The 19,738-nt window shown below is 50.8% G+C and overlaps 6 protein-coding genes across 6 annotated transcripts; 2 read left to right on the top strand and 4 right to left on the bottom strand.

The window, feature by feature from the left end:
* Positions 1–409: 409 nt before the first annotated feature.
* Positions 410–1,627, bottom strand: BCR38DRAFT_406439 (exo-1,5-alpha-L-arabinofuranobiosidase; the record flags this gene model as incomplete). Its single annotated transcript, XM_040858053.1, has 2 exons — positions 410–1,035; positions 1,093–1,627. The coding sequence occupies 2 exons, from the start codon at positions 1,625–1,627 to the stop codon at positions 410–412; spliced, it is 1,161 nt and encodes a 386-aa protein (XP_040718804.1).
* Positions 1,628–2,595: 968 nt separating this feature from the next.
* Positions 2,596–2,998, bottom strand: BCR38DRAFT_482005 (uncharacterized protein; the record flags this gene model as incomplete). The annotated part of the gene is made up of 2 exons (XM_040863446.1): positions 2,596–2,782; positions 2,895–2,998. The coding sequence occupies 2 exons, from the start codon at positions 2,996–2,998 to the stop codon at positions 2,596–2,598; spliced, it is 291 nt and encodes a 96-aa protein (XP_040718803.1).
* Positions 2,999–5,162: 2,164 nt separating this feature from the next.
* BCR38DRAFT_406437 (uncharacterized protein) lies at positions 5,163–5,898 on the bottom strand (the record flags this gene model as incomplete). Its single annotated transcript, XM_040858052.1, has 3 exons — positions 5,163–5,200; positions 5,371–5,761; positions 5,887–5,898. 3 exons carry the CDS (start codon positions 5,896–5,898, stop codon positions 5,163–5,165), a joined length of 441 nt encoding a protein of 146 aa, XP_040718802.1.
* Positions 5,899–10,999: 5,101 nt separating this feature from the next.
* Positions 11,000–12,514, top strand: BCR38DRAFT_335181 (uncharacterized protein; the record flags this gene model as incomplete). Its single annotated transcript, XM_040855373.1, has 1 exon — positions 11,000–12,514. One exon carries the CDS (start codon positions 11,000–11,002, stop codon positions 12,512–12,514), a length of 1,515 nt encoding a protein of 504 aa, XP_040718801.1.
* A 168-nt stretch (positions 12,515–12,682) lies between these two features.
* On the bottom strand, positions 12,683–14,477 carry BCR38DRAFT_521564 (uncharacterized protein; the record flags this gene model as incomplete). Its single annotated transcript, XM_040865198.1, has 6 exons — positions 12,683–12,951; positions 13,012–13,271; positions 13,344–13,585; positions 13,645–13,784; positions 13,839–14,085; positions 14,139–14,477. The coding sequence occupies 6 exons, from the start codon at positions 14,475–14,477 to the stop codon at positions 12,683–12,685; spliced, it is 1,497 nt and encodes a 498-aa protein (XP_040718800.1).
* A 178-nt stretch (positions 14,478–14,655) lies between these two features.
* BCR38DRAFT_133775 (uncharacterized protein) lies at positions 14,656–15,573 on the top strand. Its single transcript, XM_040853566.1, has one exon. It carries the CDS (start codon positions 14,834–14,836, stop codon positions 15,314–15,316), a length of 483 nt encoding a protein of 160 aa, XP_040718799.1. The 5' UTR covers positions 14,656–14,833; the 3' UTR covers positions 15,317–15,573.
* The last annotated feature ends 4,165 nt before the right edge of the window (positions 15,574–19,738 follow it).

The raw sequence follows: 19,738 nt of genomic DNA, 5'->3' as shown, positions 1-19,738 counted from the left end.
ACCTATAGAAAGACCAATCCGACCTGGGACGTAATGTTCGTGTTGTCTAAAGTTGCAAAAGCAAGGGACCTCGAGGCATTTCTGTTGAGTCGCTTGAACTTATGCCACTTGGGTACAAGCAATGATTGCAACGTTGCACTCATATCTCGACGCCTTCTTCAAGAAATCCATTGAGCGCCATTCACGAGAACTCATGATCCGTGCTGGTGGTACAAAGAATTAAGATTAGCCATTTAAATTATAAGTTGATATCTGTGGTGCTATCTGGTACATAAACGAGTACCATGTATCTAGCTTATACTTGCTGCGTTTGACGGTGAAAACAACAGCAGTGAATAGATTTGTCAAAGGCACATGAGCTGTTGTATCGGATTTTCTCATACATGTATTTACCTCATCTTGTGACGTATCAATCCAGTTTCACTACGCTGATCGTAACTTGATTCATTCCATCGGCGGGGGGTAGCTTGCCAGCACCCCCAATCAACAAATAGCTCGGGTCGTCGTTGAAGACCATCAAAGACCTTGTATAAGACACTCCCTCGGGAGTACTCACGCTCTCCCACGCATCCTCAGCACCAAGGGCCTTGTTGACGAAAATCTGAGAACAGCACCCGGACGAGACGATGATGGTCCCGTTAACGCCTCCAGCAGACGACCACACGACGTACGGCGAGCCGTTGGGGACGGTGCCCTCGGTGGTGACGATAGGGTGGTGCTCAACGTCAAAGAACTTCTCGGGATCTTTGGACAATCGGTAGAAGACGGGGAAGGTGTAGCTCGTTGTTGTAGGGTTTGGCCCACCGCCATACTCGTACGTATAGATGTAATTTCCGTCAGGAAGCAAAGCAACGGTGGGCATACCGGGGCGATCAGTATAAGTTGAGTATGCGACGTCTTCAACTACTGGACCCCAAGTCTTCAGGTCAGTGGAAGTTTGGTGCACGAGCTTTTGGCCGTAGGTTTCGTTGTCTCGTTGGTCCGAGTAGTAGTAGATGAGCTTATCTTCATATACCATCATGAAAGGCTCCCAGACTATTTGATTGTAAGTAAAAGGCCATTCGTATAGATATTTGGTTTGGATAATCTTACCTGGAGTGAGACCATTGTTCGGGACTGCTTCACCACCAGCGGCTACGTGAGAAACGAATTCCCACGTCACTCCGCTGTCGGTAGAAGCATAGAGTTCCAGCTGGGTGGTGGAAAGATCCGTCGGGATAGACGATCCAGCCAATAGCAACGTCCCTGGCTGAAATTCGCCGATTTGCTTCGGTAGCACGTAGAGCGATGGTTGGTAGCGGAGACCCTGACCCAGTGCCGTATCCTGGACCCTGGAAATCTCACTCCAAGTCGAGCCACTGTCTTTGGATTGGTAGATGGGGAAGTACACCGGTGGCGGCTCGGGGGAGTAGTTCTCCCAAGTGGCCAGAAGGTCGTTGTTAGGGAGCTGGACGGTCCTCTCGTACAAGACTTGAGGGTCTGTGTAGTTCTCGTCAGGGGTGAAGATCACGACGCGGCTCAGTTCGTGTGGACCTGAGTTGGAGACTCTTGAGTTCAGCGACTTGGATGGGGCAGTTGCCACAGTGGCGGCCAGAGCCAGCCACGACCCGACTAGAGCTGTGTACATCGTGGTTGCTGACTGGGACACAACCAGGAGAGATTAGGACACTACAAAGTACAATTTGGTCCATGACACTTGCATGATATATATACCGTTCCATTTCAGTCGTCATTCATCGTTTGCCATGCGATGGTTCCCCAAAAGATCGGCATATTCAAGTTCTACTCATGGTTCCCGTCTCCGAATTCCTCGCACCGCCCACAATCACTGTTCGACCTGGGCCTTAGGTCACGTCCACCAATCAGACCGTGGAATCGCCCTAGTCGATGGTGTATCGCAGCTCGGCACTCTGCCCAGACATCTCTATTTTCTGGGGTAAATTGGGGTAGGCTGATGCGCGCCTATCAGCGATCACCAAACTAGTCGTAGCGAGCTCTCCGCATACGCGGTCCCAGCAAAACGGATCATGTGTTTTCTGTGTAGTAGATTGACCGCTCGCATGTACGTAATTATATAGCCACTTGGAGAACAACATCGGGGAAACCCATTCCGAGCCTCCTGGATACTTTGTCCCAGCCTTCTTTAATACCCAGGGAGGTAAGTGGAGGACCGAATAAACTTCGCTTCCCCCGCCCCCCACCCCACCCCCCGGTAGAATAGCCAACTTATTCCTGTCTGCTGCACCGGAATATCGTGCTGTCCCACGTGATTCCACTCTTGGTGCACGGCTTATTCTGTCCTCGGCTTCTATGGTAGGTGGTAGCTCTTGGTCCTCCAGAGGTACCCACCCTGATATTTGCGGAAGGTTACTAGCTAGATTTTCCCGGTTCGATTAACGATGGCAGAGTGCCACATGTAAAGATAAAGTTGTGTGAGAGGTCATGAATCATGATGACCCACTCTCTTCCTTGTATCTCAACATGGAGTCTTGTGTATCACCGCCACAGGCTGACCAAAGAACCATTTGGCCAGGTAGTCCAGCACGGGTCGACTGTAATAATCTAGTATGCCGGCATTCATCTGCTTCAGCCTCTTCACACCCAGTCCTTGCGCTTCTCCACCGCCACGTGGTAGGCAATCACCGCCGGTAGTGTCATGTAGATGGCACCAAGCGGAGCAAATTGGACGGCATGTTTCAAGGAGTTGATGATGCGCTTGGCATTCGCGCGATCCACTTTGTCAATTTCTTCGGCGAACTGGGTCGACCGGTGCGCTGTTTTTCTGAGAGCGACATATGATCACATAGAACGACGGCAAGACGGTTCAAAAGTATTGTCAGGACTGAGCAGTAGGTCGCCATTCGCGAGGAAAGCTGATCATTGAACCAGTTTACAATGGGTACACCTGGATCCGCCAGAAGCGACTTTCGTAGACGAACTTCGGGTCCTTGAAGTCACGATCGAGTTCCGCCCTCATATCTTTAATGACTTCACGCATGTCCAACACCTTCGCGAAGACGGCTGACGTGTCTGTCTGATCAAAGACTACGTACAATTGACGGACATACTTGGGCACAGGGGGCAGATAGCACAGCTCCGCGACCAGTGTGTTATCAAGTCGCTCAAGCCTGGTTGCATGCGCATCGTTAAAAGCAATATCAAATCACTCCAGACTGCTCAGCAAACAGTGCGGGTTGGCAATTATCGAGTTGGTGATCTAATATGATCAGCTTTGTCCCATGTCAGCACCGAGGAACATAACCAACTATACGACCTGATGAATTACGCAGCATGGCTTTTCCAAGCTCGTCCTGTGCACAGGAGACTCCGCATAATTGAACCAAGACGGATGCACCATCGGCATGATGTATGTAGTTCCCCGTCCATGAAAATCGACCCATGGCCTCGACAAACCCAAGCACCGTAACAGTACCCAGCGTGGTGCTGCGCAAGCGGTCCTTTGGGTCAGCTATTGCCGATTGAAGGTTCCTAACGGCTCCGTCGCAAAGTCCAGGATCGATCTTTTGCCTCTGATCTCAATTCAAAACACAGAGGTAAACGTCAACCAAACGCTTCATCGCCTGGTCTAGGACAACAGATTCACCGAGAGACCTTGACATAACCTCTTATACGACCTTGCACTCCATGGACAGACAGAGACCTGGGCAAGGCTCCTCAAAGCTGGGCGAGATGTGCGTGCAGAAGAAGACTTAGAGCGCGTGTAGCCTTGGGACAATGCCGAAACTTATATTTCTGGTGACTGGCCTGCAACGGTGAGTAATCTGCAGCTTCTGAAAGGCGTTGCCATTTGGTGTTTGGTTGTGGCAATAGATCAGTTGAATAGGGTTTCGGACTGCTGAACTGTATAGACTGCAAATATGAGTTTCAGGGCCAAATCATGATCGTGTGGTCACACAGGCCCTCCAGCACGGCAATTCAATAAACTCTAACAACTGATAAGGTTCTCAGGCCCATTACGAAGATACGGCCCCAGAACCATAACCCTGAAAGTGATACTTGTTCATAAGTGTGTGCCATAACCGAAACGTGTGGGTAATTATCATTAATATACCGCAACTGTCTCCATCATTATGCTTAATTAGTTTAATGACGTCGTATATTACTCAAACCATGATCCACTGGACGTGAAACTACTCGTCTTGTTTCGTCTCATATGTCTCCTGTACAATCTGCACCCATTCAGTTGGAGAATAGGGGCAAACAGAAAATATAGTCTTTGTTTGTTATCCCACTGTGGAATCTGGATACAAAGCTCACAATTTGATAAGTGTAATGGACAAATAAGCCTAGGTTCAAGTTAACCAATCATAAGATTCGAAGCTCATGTCTAAAGATTGATGTTGTTCGTGTATGCGCTTAATTCGCTTTCGCTCAACGATGCCAAGCATTAACTTCCTGGCACAAAGGCATAGGGAAATATAAAAGATTACAGGTTGGGTTCCATGCATGATATGCTAGCACAGCGTTGATATTTCTCGGTTTTATATGGCAAATAGCTTATATACTTGGCTCTCAATGACTCTATTTGAGCAATTTATAGACGTCATCATGTCTGCCACTGCTATCGATCAAAAGCCTGTTTTCCGGCTCGACACACTCCCAAGCGAGCTGGCCCTGAATATAGCATCCTTTAAATTTTTGAAACACCCCTAGCTCTTCGGACAACCTCAAAAGCCATCCAGGTAATACGCGAACGCCCATTTCTCGCGGAGTCCTCCGCCGTATACGTCAATTCATGCTAACCAAGAAAATTCTAGGAGTTCTCTGCGAGCCTCTTCGAGATCTCGCACGTGTCCCATCTCGCCAGCACCCTCAGATACCTCACCATTGGGCTATAATGCTAGTTCAATATCTGCATCGGGGTCTGGACTATCATAATAATTCAAGACTGCGAATTTATAACGGATAAGATGTGGAGGTACCAAAACAACCAAAACTGGCTGCATGGACATCGCCTGCAGGAGGGCTTAAGAGACTGACTAACCTGCGCAGCCTAACACTGTCGGACCAGCCACGCTCAAAGCCAAAACCCCTTTTCGTGATGCGACAAAAAGAGACGCTCCATGGTTACGGCGTCCAGGAAATCTTCAGAGGCACCCCAATTTTGCTCGACCGTGACGACATGCCTCATGACTGCTTCCCTATGGGCTGGCTTTCATACGTAGTTCAACGTCGCTTCCTACTCCATTTTAGCAGTTATTGTGAAGGCGAAAATGCCGATGAAGGTGCTGCAAGTTGATCTTGTCCGCTCCGCAGCTTCGCTCGGCGATCATTTATTCAGTGTTACCCTCGAGAGAAAGGGTTGATCGGTGACTACACGCACATGTTGCGGGATCTCGAGGCACTTACCTTGACTATCGACGCAGAAATGGTCCCGGAAGCTTACTCGATACAAGGTAGGTCCATAATTAATACTTTTGGGAGGGGGGAACTGCCCCGGTTCCTTGTTGCGGCGAGACGTCTGCTGACGTTCAGATTGCGATCCAGATTTGAGCATTGGTGGCATCGTGAAGACAAGTTTCTGAATTGGTTCTCCCGAACCGGGCTTTCCACCGGTGCGTGCGGGCTTGGCGCTTCCTCGACTGCCCGATCCCGTTTTCTGCCCACATCTTATGGAGCTTGCCTTGAAGAGGATGATGTTCGTGGCTCCTGTCCCACGGGTACAACTCGCAACTTCGCGTATTGAAAATATTCCAACTGCATGAATGGACCTAAACAGTATGACTTCCAAGATGAGAACCTGTACACTACAGTTGTTGAGCCTCGGAAGGGCATTATCAGAGCAATTCGGCGCTACATGCCTGATCTAAAAATTGTGTCGTGTCCGAAACCTAGGTGTGCAGTAATAAGATGCTCGACACTGACAAGCTGGTACATGTCGTCACGTTCGGAAATGAAGGTATCCCAGATAGTCACCAGGAGCAGGAGGCTTTTTATACTGAAGGATATGACGAGGCGGAAGTCGAGATGTAAAGCGAAAAAGATTGGATCCTATCCAACGAATAGATTGAGTCGGATAGGTCATTAATAAGGGGCTGAAGAGGATGTCAGTGTACCTGATGAACATACTGAGCCGGATAATCCTAACGAGCAACTATAGGAGAAAGCTTCGGAAGAGCCACTTATACCTGTTGGCCATACCTAATGTAGAGGATAAGTTCTTTGCTGGCTGGTATCACCCAAGTACACCGGACGAGACGCGAAATTTCCTACGCACGGCTATGGCCATACATGTTTCTTGAAAACATTGGACGCCACGGAAATCAATTACAATCCCTCAGAACTTTGGCCCATCAATGAATCTGGTAACGATACGTACGATCTGAGAGCCGGGCATCTTTATCCGATTTAGACTACACCTAACGTGGTTTAACACCGAGTCGCGCATATCACCGAGTCGCGCACTTTTTCAACTTTTCCAACCTTTTGACTTCAACACTTATTTCCTCAACAACAACACCATGTCAGTTCAAACCCAAGAAGCCAAAATCAACCTTGCCATCGAAGCTATCCGATCGACCAAAAATATGAGCCAACGTCGAGCAGCAAAGCTATACGGTGTACCCGAGTCCTCACCAAGATAGAGGAAAGAGCTATTGTTCAGCATGTACTTGACCTAGATTTGAGAGGGTTTCCTCCCCGGCTAGAGGGTGTGGAAGACTGGTTCCGGCTTGTATCGAATATGAGGGTCAAATACGGGATCCAGGACTGCGATATGTGGAACTTCGACGAGACGGGCTTTATGATGGGCGTTATTCAACGCTCGATGGTCGTTACCTCGTCTGAACGTAATGGTAGAGGCAAGAAGGTCCAGCCAGGTAACCGGGAATGGGCCACGGCGATTACCTGTGTCAATTCGGAGGGTCGCGACATCCCGCCATTTCTGGTAATTCAAGGGAACTATCACCTTGCTAATTGGTATACTGAGGGGGACCTACCAGCCGATTGGGTAGTCAAACCGACCGAAAACGGGTGGACGAACAACGAGACTGGTCTAGACTGGATCAAGCATTTCAAAAAGCACACTATCTCGACCAAAAGAGGCGTGTATCGGCTGTTAGTATTGGACGGGTATGAGAGTCATACATCGGCCGATTTCGAGTCTTATTGCAAGTCTAACGGCACTATTACTATCAGTCTGCCCCCGCACTCGTCTCATCTAACCCAGCCACTTGATGTCGGGTGCTTTGGGGTCTTGAAACGTATATACGGTCGAGAGATTGATATATTTATCAAGTCCCATATTAACCACATTACTAAGGCCGAGTTCTTTATCGCCTTTAAGGAGGCTTATTTAAAGACAATAACCGACAAAAACATCAAGGCAGGGTTTCGTGGGGCCGGCCTAGTCCCCCACGACCCTGAAGCCGTTATCTCGAAGCTGGATGTTAGGATTCGGTCGCCTACACCCGTTAGCCCCTCTCTTCTAGATGCTGACCCTTGGGTTTCGCAAACGCCAAATAACCCGACAGAGGCTCTCTCGCAGTCCGATTTTGTCAATCGCCGAATCTCCAGACATCAGGGAAGCTCTCCAACCCCAATTTTTGATGCTGTTGGCCACCTTGCGAAGGGTATAACTCGATTAGCCCATGAGAATACCCTCTTGAAGGCTGAGTGCTCCACCCTTCGCAAGGCAAATGAGGCACTAAGCAAGCGTCGGAGGGCAAAAAGATCGCGTGTCCGGCAAGGAGGTGCACTTACTGTCGAGGATGCCCTGGACATTTTGGCCCGGAAGGACGCGGAGGCCCAGGTAAAGGAGGACAAGCGCTCTAGGGGGGGTAAAGAAAAGGCTGGTCCGTCGACTGTACGACGATGTAGTAAGTGTAAGAAGACCGGACATAATGTAAAGACTTAATTGAACTTGAAATTATAGTGTGGTAAAAAGTGCGCGACTCGGTGTTAAACCACGTTATAGAAGGGGAGTATTTAAAAGTTCTATAATGGTTGGTAATTATTCTACCATTCTGTGCATGATATTGAGTATTTACATAAGTACAACTCGATGATCTTGCATGGGCACGCCGCTTATTCTGTTGTGTACTTCGTAGTTGTACGAAGTTGAGTGCCAGCACTTATCCAAGTTAGATTCCTGAGCTGACCCTTGCTGATGTAGCCCATCTCGATGCCAGTAGGACACCCTAGTCTCAGGGTCAGCGGTAATTGGATGTAGCCTTGGTGATGCAGGTCCCCGCATGACATGCTTAAATTAAATAGCCAGGCATTGCAATGTCTCGTTCCAGGATTTTCAAGATTTCCATCAGGCTCACAATGGGAATCATTCCGGCCTTAAATCAGGGACCGTCCGTCGCGTTGAAGTGCAGGCAGAACATTCTCGTTCGCACCAATTCCAATTGCGGAATGTTATGCTGGCGGTGATAACGGCAGACCATTACCATTTAAATGCGACCTTTCTGGCTGGCAGCGGCTGCAGGACTGGTGGGAGATGCTGGGGCCAAATGTACGGAAGACAGCTGTTTGCGTGGTACGTGTTGTTAGTCAGTGAAGTATGAATGTTGGCATTCATGCTGACGTCTTCCAAAAGCTGTAAGACAGGCGGCACCTGGATCCCGCAACGCAGATTGCGAGGCTCTCTTTCGAGTTACTATAACGCCACCTACGAGGTTCGCACACTTCAACCCAGACAAATAGGAAGCATCATTAATGCTGTTTCAGCACCCTTTTCAGCACAGTCATAAGCAGAACAACGGCTACAACCACTAGCACAACGACAGAAGCAGAGAAGGCCACTCCTACTGTAGCGCCTTCCAAGAGGTGGCAAAATCAGCACGATGTTGTCGACATCTTGCTGCGACGCGTGAATGCATCTACGACCTCGTCAAGTTCCGCACCGCAGAAAACACCTAGCTATGCGTCATTATGCAATTCAGTAAAGGCATATTCATCGGCTTGTTCGTGTCTGGGTTTCAAGCACACTACGATGACTCTCGCAACGCCGTTGATAACGCTGACAGTCAAGATTCGGGAGGCTGCGACGGTAACGGCGATTGAGACCTTTCTGACGACGGAAAGCCACGTCATTGCAAGCAACAGCTCGACACCAGGTATCAAAGCGACCAGCACGGACTCAGCGAAATCCTCAGCCCAGGGAACCTCGAGTGTCCAGGAAAGCTCACGAATCGCTTCAGACTCTGTCGGTTCCTCTGCGGAGACTGTACGAGAAATACCAAGTGATACCACGGCACCGGGAATTGCGATTAGTGGGAATGAGGATCCTGCATCTTCCACCGTTTCTTCTAGCGACTCGGAACGGAACAGTTCGAAAACAGAGAGGTTTACAAATGCCACCAGCTCGTCAAAGCCGTTGTACACAAATGGCACAGCGCTCCTTTCTAACGAGACAAGTGCACATCCATCAGTCAATGCCCCAAGCATCGGTCACTACTTTAGTCCAACGGGTGTGGCAGTTCTAGCCAATGTGACTAGCAATAGTCATCACATCAACGCAACCAAGCTGTCAGCAGTTCTGGATGTAACTAGCACCGACAGGTTCCTCAATACCACCAGCGCTATGCCGGCCGCCAACACAATGAGTGTTCGCACCCATCTCAATACCACCACAGCTCCATTCTTGGATGGCACGAATGCAGCCCAATCCTTCAATAAGACCAGCCTTTCCCTTCTCAACAGCACTGACTTTCACATCGCGAACGCCACGACTCGTGCTTCTTTCCTCAATGCCACAAGTACAGTTCCACACTTGAACGGCACGGGGCCTCTGCTTCTCAACAACACCCGCATCCCGTTAGCCAATGCCACAACGTGGGCTCCCTTGCTCAATTTAACGTCTGCCAGCTTCTCCAATGCAAGCACTGCTACAACCTCATCAAGTCCAACGGCAACGCTCGATACCACCTGCGGAACTACCGCAGAGCCATTTTTTGTCCAAGTCTCCCAGCCGTCAGGTCCCTTCAACGGTTGGTTTCTCAAGCTCAGCGGAGACATGGTCATCTTCAGTTCTTCCGCAAACCACTCAAGCAAATTCAGCGTGGAGTCTTCGGGGCATCTCTGCGCTGTTGGATATCTTGGGGAAAGTGGCAACCCGATTGTTGCGATTGTCGAGGACAAGGATGGGCTCACAGGCAGTGCGGTGTATTTTGTCGACGGCGCAAACATGGAACAATTCGGACCAAGGGGGTACGATTATTTGGCCTGCTCTGTTGATGATGATTTGGCATGCAGCTTGGACAGTATGGCGAATTGGGTAGGCTGCGGGCTGGGTTTGGATATTTCTAGCGATTCGGGACAAAACGTGGTGGTCGATACGTGGAATTGTACCAGTATAGCATTGTCAGTCATTTACGAATGATGAACGACGATACCCGACGATATACCTTCTCCTGGGCAATAATGCCTGGGGGTTTGGAGGCTGGGAGCAAGTAGTCATCCTCCCATAGTCTTGACTCAAATTTCCCTCTTGTATGATCCAATGTTGATAAAACTCTTGCCTGATATTGCCGGATCCTAGTTTGATGCCAGCAGGACCAAAGCTGGTTGGATCGCATGCAAGCATCTGAGCACTTAAGCAAGCAACACTCCACGACCGGAAGGAATGAGAAGATTTAGCGTCTCGAGATTTAGAATACAATAGCACTCGTCAAAAATAAATGCCCAACATTCATTTTCCGGTGGCCAACAGTGAGTAGGGAAGGTAGCATCCAATGCATAATGAGCATGGTAGGCTCAAGACCCACATTTTGCCAGCCATTTTTAGCAGTCGTAGCGGATTCCGTGCTACCCGAACCTATGCGCTCACCCCCTGTTACTTGTTGCTTCACCTCGCATCGACGACCTCTAGCTGATGTCCAGCTTTGCAATGCAGTATTTGCAACAACATCGCTGTATAGAAGAAATCGACTTTTAACTACACGTCTGCCCTTTCAACAGTACCGCACTCTTCAATCGCCGTATACTTTCAGGTCGACATCGTATTCCAGCCCCGAGCTATCCGACCAGGGACATGGAGGAGCATGATTCAGTTGTGGCTGTTATAGCTGAGCGAGTACAACAGTTCCATCGGGATCAAAAGCCCTTCAGGTGCTACCATGGTAGCACGAACAGCACGCGCACGTCAAACCGGCGGGTTGATAACACGGTTGACACCAGCAAACTGGCCAACGTCCTCACTATAGACACAAACAACAAGACCGCTTTGGTGGAACCCAATGTGCCGATGGATGCCCTTGTTGACGCAACGCTAAAGGCGCAGCTCATACCCCTCGTCGTCATGGAATTCCCCGGCATAACAGTTGGAGGCGGCTTCAGCGGATCAGCGGGAGAAAGCAGCTCATTTCGACACGGCCCCTTCGATTCCATTATCAACTGGATTGAGATCGTTATACCAAGCGGCGACGTCATGAGAGCTTCTAAGACCCAACACACCGACTTGTTCTGGGGCGCGGCCTCGGGATTCGGCACGCTCGGGGTCGTAACGCTCTTGGAGGTGCAGTTGAAGGAAGCGAAGAAGTATGTCGATATCTCGTATGTCCGGGCTAAGAGCCTCCGTACGGCAACAGATGGGATGGCGAAATTGGTTGAAGAGGAGGTTAAACGTCCCGGGTCCATTGATTTCATCGATGGCATCGTCTTCTCGCCATCGTTCGCAGTCGTCATGGCAGGTCGTCTCGTCGATGAACTGCCCCACGGACAAACGCCGGTTACCTTCACGAAGCGGAACGACCTATGGTTCTACTTGCATGTCAAACAGAAGATGAAACATGTGGCTGGAGAGCTCAATGATTTCATTCCTCTGGTGGACTATCTCTTCCGTTACGACAGAGGCGGGTTCTGGGTCGCTCGATATGCTTTTCGGTACTTTTGCACGCCCTTCAAAACTATCACTCGGAGCTGGCTGGATAGGTTCATGCATACTCGCGTTATGTATCACGCTTTACACCAGAGCAAACTAGCCGAGCAATATATCATTCAGGATGTCGGTGTCCCAGAAGACAAGGTCGCAGATATCTGCATGTGGCTGTACGAAAACTTGAGGACGTACCCTCTATGGTTGTGTCCACTCCGGGTCCGCCGCGACAGCCCAGACTCGGCACACGGCCTACACGCAGGATTTGGCAACACAGAAACGCAACCGTATCTCATCAATTTCGGTGTTTGGAGGCCCGGGTCGAGGAATCGTGAGAAATTCATACGCCAGAATCGAGAACTCGAAAACAAGGTCCACGAGCTTGGCGGGAAGAAATGGCTGTATGCGTATGCATACTACACGGAGGAAGAGTTCTGGAATATTTATGATCGGGCGTCGTATGATGCTTTGCGAGCGAAGTATTCGGCGACGTATCTTCCCAGTGTATATGATAAGGTCAAGGTAGATCTTGGCTCAAATGGCCGAGCTACAAGGCCCTGTTGGGGCATACGTCCTTTTCAGGGACTATACGGTGTCTGGAGAGCATGTTGGGGTGGTGACTACCTACTTGCGAAGACAGGAACAACGCCGAGAGCACCGAAGAATGAGTGATTGAGGGAGAGAGGCCCAGCGATTGGAGATCTGTTCAATACTTTCTGATTACTGACATCCAGGGGGACGTTTTGAGTCATGAATTAGTCTGGAGGCATTCTTCTAACACACAAATGCAACGCAAATACCATCAACATTACGCCGTTATTCCTCTTCGACTCGGCAAATCTAGATGTCGGTTCTCTTGACCACAAACGCACCCCGCTCGATGGTGTTGACGAGGATGTGGCCACTTTTGAAAAACGGGTAGTGACTCCAAGTTCCAACAAAATCAACACTACCTCCACCCTCCGCCTCGTCGTCCTCGGGGTAGATATCGAAATACCCGGCCTCGCTCACATTGGCGCCAGTAGGGTCTTCGGGCAGCGAGGAAATGTCCACGATCCGCAGTCCCGAGCCATAGTTGCTCTGGTAAGCGTATCCATCAATGACGAATTCTAGTTTCTATTAGCCAATCCGTCTTCCTTTTGTTCATCGTTCAACTCCGGTAAACTCACGATTGTGGTCGATTCCCTTGGTGGGGTGGCGGTATAACCCAGTTAACTTGGGCGCGGCGAGCGACCGGATGTCCCAGAAGTAGGTCACGGGGTATCCAGAAGCACCCTCCCCGGCCTTGTCATACTCGTCGTACTCGTCGTCAAGAACAAGGAACTCCTGCCACTGCGTGTCGGTGACCCAGCCCTGGTGCGTGTAGCTGGCGCCGTCGTAGCTGGTGCGACTAATGATATTGGTCGTGTTCTTGTCAGTGACGTCAAAACTACAAGGACATGTTAGCAAACTCGCAACCAAAGTCATGGGGGCTGGCAAAGGGAATTGAGGCTGCACGTACATCGTCAGGGTGTCCTCGTTGTACCCGTAACAGATATCACGCCCGTCGAACTGCTCATCGGGGCCGCGGTAAACAAGACACTGCGCGTCGTGGACGTAGCCGTCACCCGGTGCACAGCCGGGGGAGAAGGGAGCTGAGGGGTCGGTCAGGTCGATGAAAATGAGACCCGAGGCGCAGCTGTGGGTGCGGGGTTGGGCGCCGACGGCGACGGCGTATTGCTTCTCTTCGTTGATGACGACATTCTGCATGTACGTATCAGATCCAGTGTGTCTTGGCTGGGAAAATCACCATCAGCACCTACATGAGTTCTGCCGACGGGGAGACCGTTGAAGTAACCCGTCAGGTCTTCCTCATTGTTGAAGGTCACAGGACTGGCTGGGTCGACATCAAGAAGCTTCGACATGTCGAAAATCTGTATGCCATGGTAGTATGCTTCAGAACCTGATATTTTCTCATCAGTGTCGATACAGACAAAATTCTGGAGGTGTAACAAACCAATGACGAGGAAGTTCTTGTAACCACGAATCTCTCTCCAGAGCGAGGCGTTGGCGGTCGGGTACTGGGGCAGACGGCCCAAGTAGATCAACTTGCCGTCCGCGTTGATCTCGGCCAGCGCAGCACCGTCGCGCTGGGCCACGGCGACGAACTCTCGGCCGTCTTCACTTGTCCAGCCCCAAGACGAGGAGCCACCACCCATCGCGCTGCCCAGGTCGGCATGGCTCTTGAAGTCGTAGAAGTCGATCTGGGCCTGTTAGATATCTCACTCGGCCTGGAGGCTCGGGTGGGATCACTCACGTTGTTACATTTGAATGTGTTGTTGGCATCTCCGGGAACGACTTCAGCGAGACCGCCAACACAGGGGACGGCATCGGCGGCAGAGTCACGGCTAGCATAGATGGTCGAGTCCATCAAACCTTGCGCCTCTCGTGCGGCCCATGTGGCCTTGATGCCATTGGGTGTCAGCTGTCGGAAGTTTATGGTTGGTCTGTCACCTACATGCTTGGCAGCCATGAGAGCCTCATGAACCTCTCCGCTGGTGTACTTCTCATTCTTGGCTGGGTTGACAATTTCCTTCGCAGATGCAACATGGCATCCTGCCAACAGGGCAACGCCCAAAGTGCTGAGGGTTTTCATCTTGGTTTTCGAGTTACAGTAAATAAATATCTAACGGCCAAGGGGTATAGATTATGCCTTTGACCTGCAGTTGGGGCATAACACAAGACACATTAGACAAGACGGCGCGAAAGATGAGAAGAAGGAACTTTCCACGGGTGCTGCGATTTATATAGTGAACCCCCCCTCGGAATTTCGCAATAGGGTGCTGCTGGTACGCATCTTTGGTTTCGACTCTGGATGGTGGTCTCATCCCATGCATGCATAGAACTGCAGTACGGCATGGGTAGCGGCTTACACCGGAAGGCGGCAAGACGGCGGTCGATGGGTTGTCATGAGGCAGGTCAAATTGACCATTGTCCCATATCGCACCAGCAATGCTACATTCAAACACTTGGTCCATCTCGTTGCATTGGCCTAATGTGGTAGGTAACAAGCATTTGCAATCTGCAAATCCCGTCGGCAGAGTTCAGCATTGCGGCACTCAAGCATTTGACGCTACTCTCCCCAAGCCTTGGCAACTCAAACGGGCAAATCAGAGAGTGTTTGTTCATCAGCGGGCTAGCCTATCAGAAAACGGCCATGCAGGGTTAACCACGAGCAAGGGATCGGCTGTTGACGCCATCTCTGCCAAGGTATTCTACACGGGTCTTGGCTCCCACCTGGTGCTTGCGACCTTCTCGTTTGGAAGCAGTGCAATTGCAAATACTATGATACTGTGTTTTCTTTCGGCTTATCTAGCGGGGTATGTTCGAGATCGAAACTCTCGGGACGTTGCCGTTGAAGGCAGGCGGCGGCGCGGTAGGGTGCTGAGATGTCTCCTTGTATGGCGCGATTCTTGGCAGCACGTTCGGAATTGAATAATCCCGGGCCAAAATTCTAGGTCTTGGTTAACTTAGGATTCGGCCCGGTTCCTAGACTGTGGCAAATGGAGTGAGCCAGGCCGGTAGAGGGCAAGATTTAGATTCTTGGGTAGGGTTTGGGGAAGACGGCATTAGTGGAAAGTATATCACGACAACCTCTCGGGTCTACGGATCGCTAAGAATCTTGGTTTAGACTATATCAGATTGGACTATAGATTATTATTATTAAATACGCCGTAGGCTCGAAGCCCCCGGTACCTCTACTAGTACTCCCGTATGTCAAACTGATGCGAGTGCATATGGGGTGTGAATTGTTGTATTGGGAAAGGATGGCCAGGTCAGCTATTCTGGCCTGGCAGAGCTCTTTTATAGCTCTTATCTATCTTATCTCTAGCTATAGGGCAACCCCCCATGGGGTCACGTATCACAAACCGTGCCCTAATGGCTGGACTAAATACATACGCTGCGTCGTCGGTTCGCCCTATTGGCGACTGCGTTGCGTTCACTACCATACTACGTTGGTTCTCAACCTATCAACAAAGTCCCCCCTGAGAAGATCGATGCTATCTGGGCCTTGAAGCTGTCCGACCCGTCCCTAGCAGCCACCTTACAATAGTCCCACTAACTACTGGTTCTCCTGTTGCCGTTGCGAGGTCTCTGCGAGAGTATAGTGGCCGTGGTGCGATAGCGGCCCGTAATCGTTCCCTCGGTCCTTCCAACAGCCCGCAAAAGAGGATTACGTGCTCTGCCGTCTCAGGGGCGTCGCCACAGCGGCATAGCGGCGAGTACACGCCAAAAGCCCCTGTCTTGAAGAAGAAGGCTGCTAGTCCTATTTTTTCCGTCCTGATCTGGCACAGCGTAGACGCCTCCAGTCGGTTCAGGCCGAAATACTTGCCCCCTTTCGGTATCTGCATCGAAGGGCCCTCCGGTTCCTCAGCGATGGCGCGTCGCTGGCGATCGTGATTCTCTGCTCCGGTGAGCCATCTCTTCCTCCAGTGGCCGAGGAGGGCAGCCGGGACCTCCTTTTCCTCACTCATCCACTCGGAGCCCCGGGCCTCCTTCTCCATAGTGTACCCTGCCGGTCGGAGTAGCTGCGACGCCTGCTTCCTCTTCGCCGGCCTATCCTGCCGGAGTATATGTGACGCTTTAGCGCTCGCGCTGCGAAGCAGATTTCTCTTCCCGCTAAGCCGTAGCCGTTCTTCAAACTTAGCAGCCCGGGCACTAAGATAGAGGTCTAGTGGCGGGATTGCTGCTTCTGCTTCCAGGTGGCGAACCGGCGTCGCTTTGTGGGCGCCACAGACTACCCGGAGGCACTCGTTCTGTATCCCCATCAGGCTCTTAGCTGGCCCTGCCGGTTCCTCACTTATAGTATGCCACGCAGTCGCCCCGAAGGCGATCGCGCTACGGATAACCACCGTATATAACAGCCTCGCCCGTATAAGATCGCAGCCCCACGACATATTGACTAGCTTTGTCAGGGCTAGCTTTTGAGTTGCCATTTTTGTTTTAACACGCTCAACATGGGCGTGCCACGTCAGTTTGCGGTCGAACCAGACTCCTAGGAACCTCGCTGAGACTACCGGCGACACTGTGGCGTCCCCAAGGCGAATACTTTGCGGCAAGGGCTCTCGGGCCCTAGTAAAGTGCATTAGCTCACTCTTGTCAGGAGCGAACTCCATCCCGTGCCTCACTGCCCACCGCTGACACGTAGCCCATGCGCCCTCCAACCGGCGGCAGGTCGTGTCTGGATCGGTGCCGACGCTTAGCAGGTTCGTGTCGTCCGCGAACCCGACTACTAAAAGTAGTGGGTGCTGCTCCGCTAGCTCCTCGTACAGCGTTGAAATGTATAATATAAACAGTATCGGGGATAGCGGTGACCCCTGGGGGACGCCAGCTCGTAGGGGGATTGGCTCTGACTCCTTGCCATCGAACCGGAGGCGTACCGTCCTATCCTCCACGAAACTGCGTACCCACTCCTGAACCCACTCCGGGTAGCCTTTCCGGGCTAATATGGAAATCAGCCGTCTGTAATTGACCGTATCGAATGCCCCCTTGATGTCTAGCTGTAGCAGCGAGGCGATGCCCCCGCGTCTCCACGCTGTATAGACCACGTCCTCAACTATACGTATTGCCAGTTCGGTGGACCTCCCAGCGCGGTTACCCATTTGGCCGTTTGGTAGTAGGCCGGTCGCCTCAGCTACTTTGGTGATACGCTGGCTCATCGCCGTCTCTATTACCTTCCCTGCCGTGCTAAGCAGGGCAATGGGGCGCCAGCCGCCAGGGGTCTGCTTCTGAGCTGTCGTTTTATTAGGCTTAGGGATAACAACCACCCTCGCTGAGCGGAAGCGCTCCGGGTAGTACCCCAGCCTAAAGCTGGCTGTTGCCAGATCCGCTAGGATCTCCCACAGGGGTTCACCGCAGGCCTTTAGCAGGCCAGTGGGGATCAGGTCGTTGCCGGGAGCCTTCCAAGCAGCCGTTCCTTTGATGATAGACTCGATATCCATTGTAGTCACCTCCCTAGGGACGTTCAGCTCTGGTCTCGCCTGTAATAGGCCGCGATCGAGGTCCGATAGATCTATACACGGGTCTGGGAAGAACCTCTCAGCTAGTAATTTTGCCTTCTCATCATGTGTACGTGCCGTAAGCGTGTCGCCGGCGTCCCTCCGGAGATCTGGCAAGCCGTGGGCCTCAGGGGGGGCCCAGCTCCGTAGCCTAGCCCACCTCTGCAGTGCCCACAGGCTTTTGTGATCCTTTGCCGTCCCCTCGAGCTTCTCGTGCCAGCTACGCGTCTGCGCTTCGCTGATTTCGAGCCGTTGTTTTTGGCCGGCTCTTGTATATTCGTCCCAGTTGGTCTGCGACCTTGCCTGGAGGTAGTCCCGCCGTCATCTCTTAGTCTCAGCGCAAGCCTTGCTAACCTGCGGGCACCACCACGGGACCCCAGCGCCTCGGCCAACGGTGCGTCTCGGGACCGCCACGTCGGCGATCTCTTGTAGGTTCAGGATAACCCAGTCAACAGCCTGGTCCAACTCCTTTATCGTCTCAACCGGCAAATAATTCATAAATCTCTGGCTTGATTCGGCTACGTGACTATAGATTTGTTATTGCTTGAGATGATGGAGCACATGGACCATGATTGGAATCTGTACAACGAGAGGGAGTTTATGAGCCAGCGTCAGTGCTTTCCAAAACTATTAAGTAATCAACTACACTAGAATAACTATAATCCTTTACCTCTCCGTACACAAAAGGAGTAGGCTTTGGCGTTATTCAGTCTAGGCATTGAAGTCAGAATTCATATGATTAGTCTACTGTTATGGGGTCGGTAGATCTATGTGATACCGTAACTCTTGGAGGATTGATAAATTTGCTATCTTAACCACCAGAATAGCTACCCAACAATAGTAAGGGGGGTTGTAAACCGCCGATACCATTAGAGTTTGGGTTACTACCGGCAAATAACAGTGTATATATCCACAGCCAGTCTGCCTTTCAGTATATCACATTTTGACAAGTTGAATATGCGCGATGATGTCTGCCGGTCACACGCTATATAACACTGAGATAACTCATCCCCATTACTACGGCCATTAACTCAATATCATTAAGATGCTAGCTGCATCTGATTTTAGCTGTTCGTTTGGCAAAAAAAGAGTGACATTAAAATGCCCACAGTGGAAGCAATTTGGGGCATGGTGCTACCAACATGTGCTGGCGGAGCTTACTGATTTCGTATAAAGGTTTGGCTAGTATTGGACCGTGGTGGTTTGATGCGTAACATAACGAATAGCTTGAACCAGAAATTAGCACGCATAGGTCGACTTTCCTCGATCCTTGCTGCTACTCTCAAATCTTCGTTGACCCAATGTTGTGAAAAAGATAGACTATACGCTAGGCCACATAGATCGCAGAATTGATCTAGAAACACTGCTTGATAGCTCCGCGTCAATATGGCTCCTTCGTGATTCAAGATTGAGGCCCTTTCCTGCGAGTCGGATCCAGGTAACAGTTGATGGCTCGTGTGGGGAAAATGGAACAAAATTGATTTCTTAAAGCAAGTATAAGATTGTCAGGACCACCTCACTTAAGCTAATTTCTTCTTCGAAACAATCGAGTTCAAGGAAGACTCACGTTGCGAGCAGCAATGTCAAAGACAGCTGCCAATTCAAGAGGAACTGCCTGAAACTAGAGGTGAAATTTTCCAGCCTAGGCGGTGACTGGTCGCTGCGGCACAGGATGACTAGACCAGTTATAACCATAAGGAATTTCTGTTCTCGAAGTTAATCTCGAGGCGCCTTGCACTCAAGTGGATCCTTCATGGTTTTGGGACTGCCAAGCTCTGCCTGAAAATCCTGTAGGATGGGGATGAGAGTCGACAATTATTCCATAACAGAATCGATGCTATCATTTCGCTGGTCTTCT

This window comes from Pseudomassariella vexata (assembly GCF_002105095.1).
Source record: "Pseudomassariella vexata strain CBS 129021 chromosome Unknown BCR38scaffold_3, whole genome shotgun sequence".
Classification (NCBI taxonomy): Eukaryota; Fungi; Ascomycota; class Sordariomycetes; order Amphisphaeriales; family Pseudomassariaceae; genus Pseudomassariella; species Pseudomassariella vexata.
Note: the sequence above shows the minus strand (reverse complement) of the source record. Positions and strands in the feature narration are given on the sequence as shown.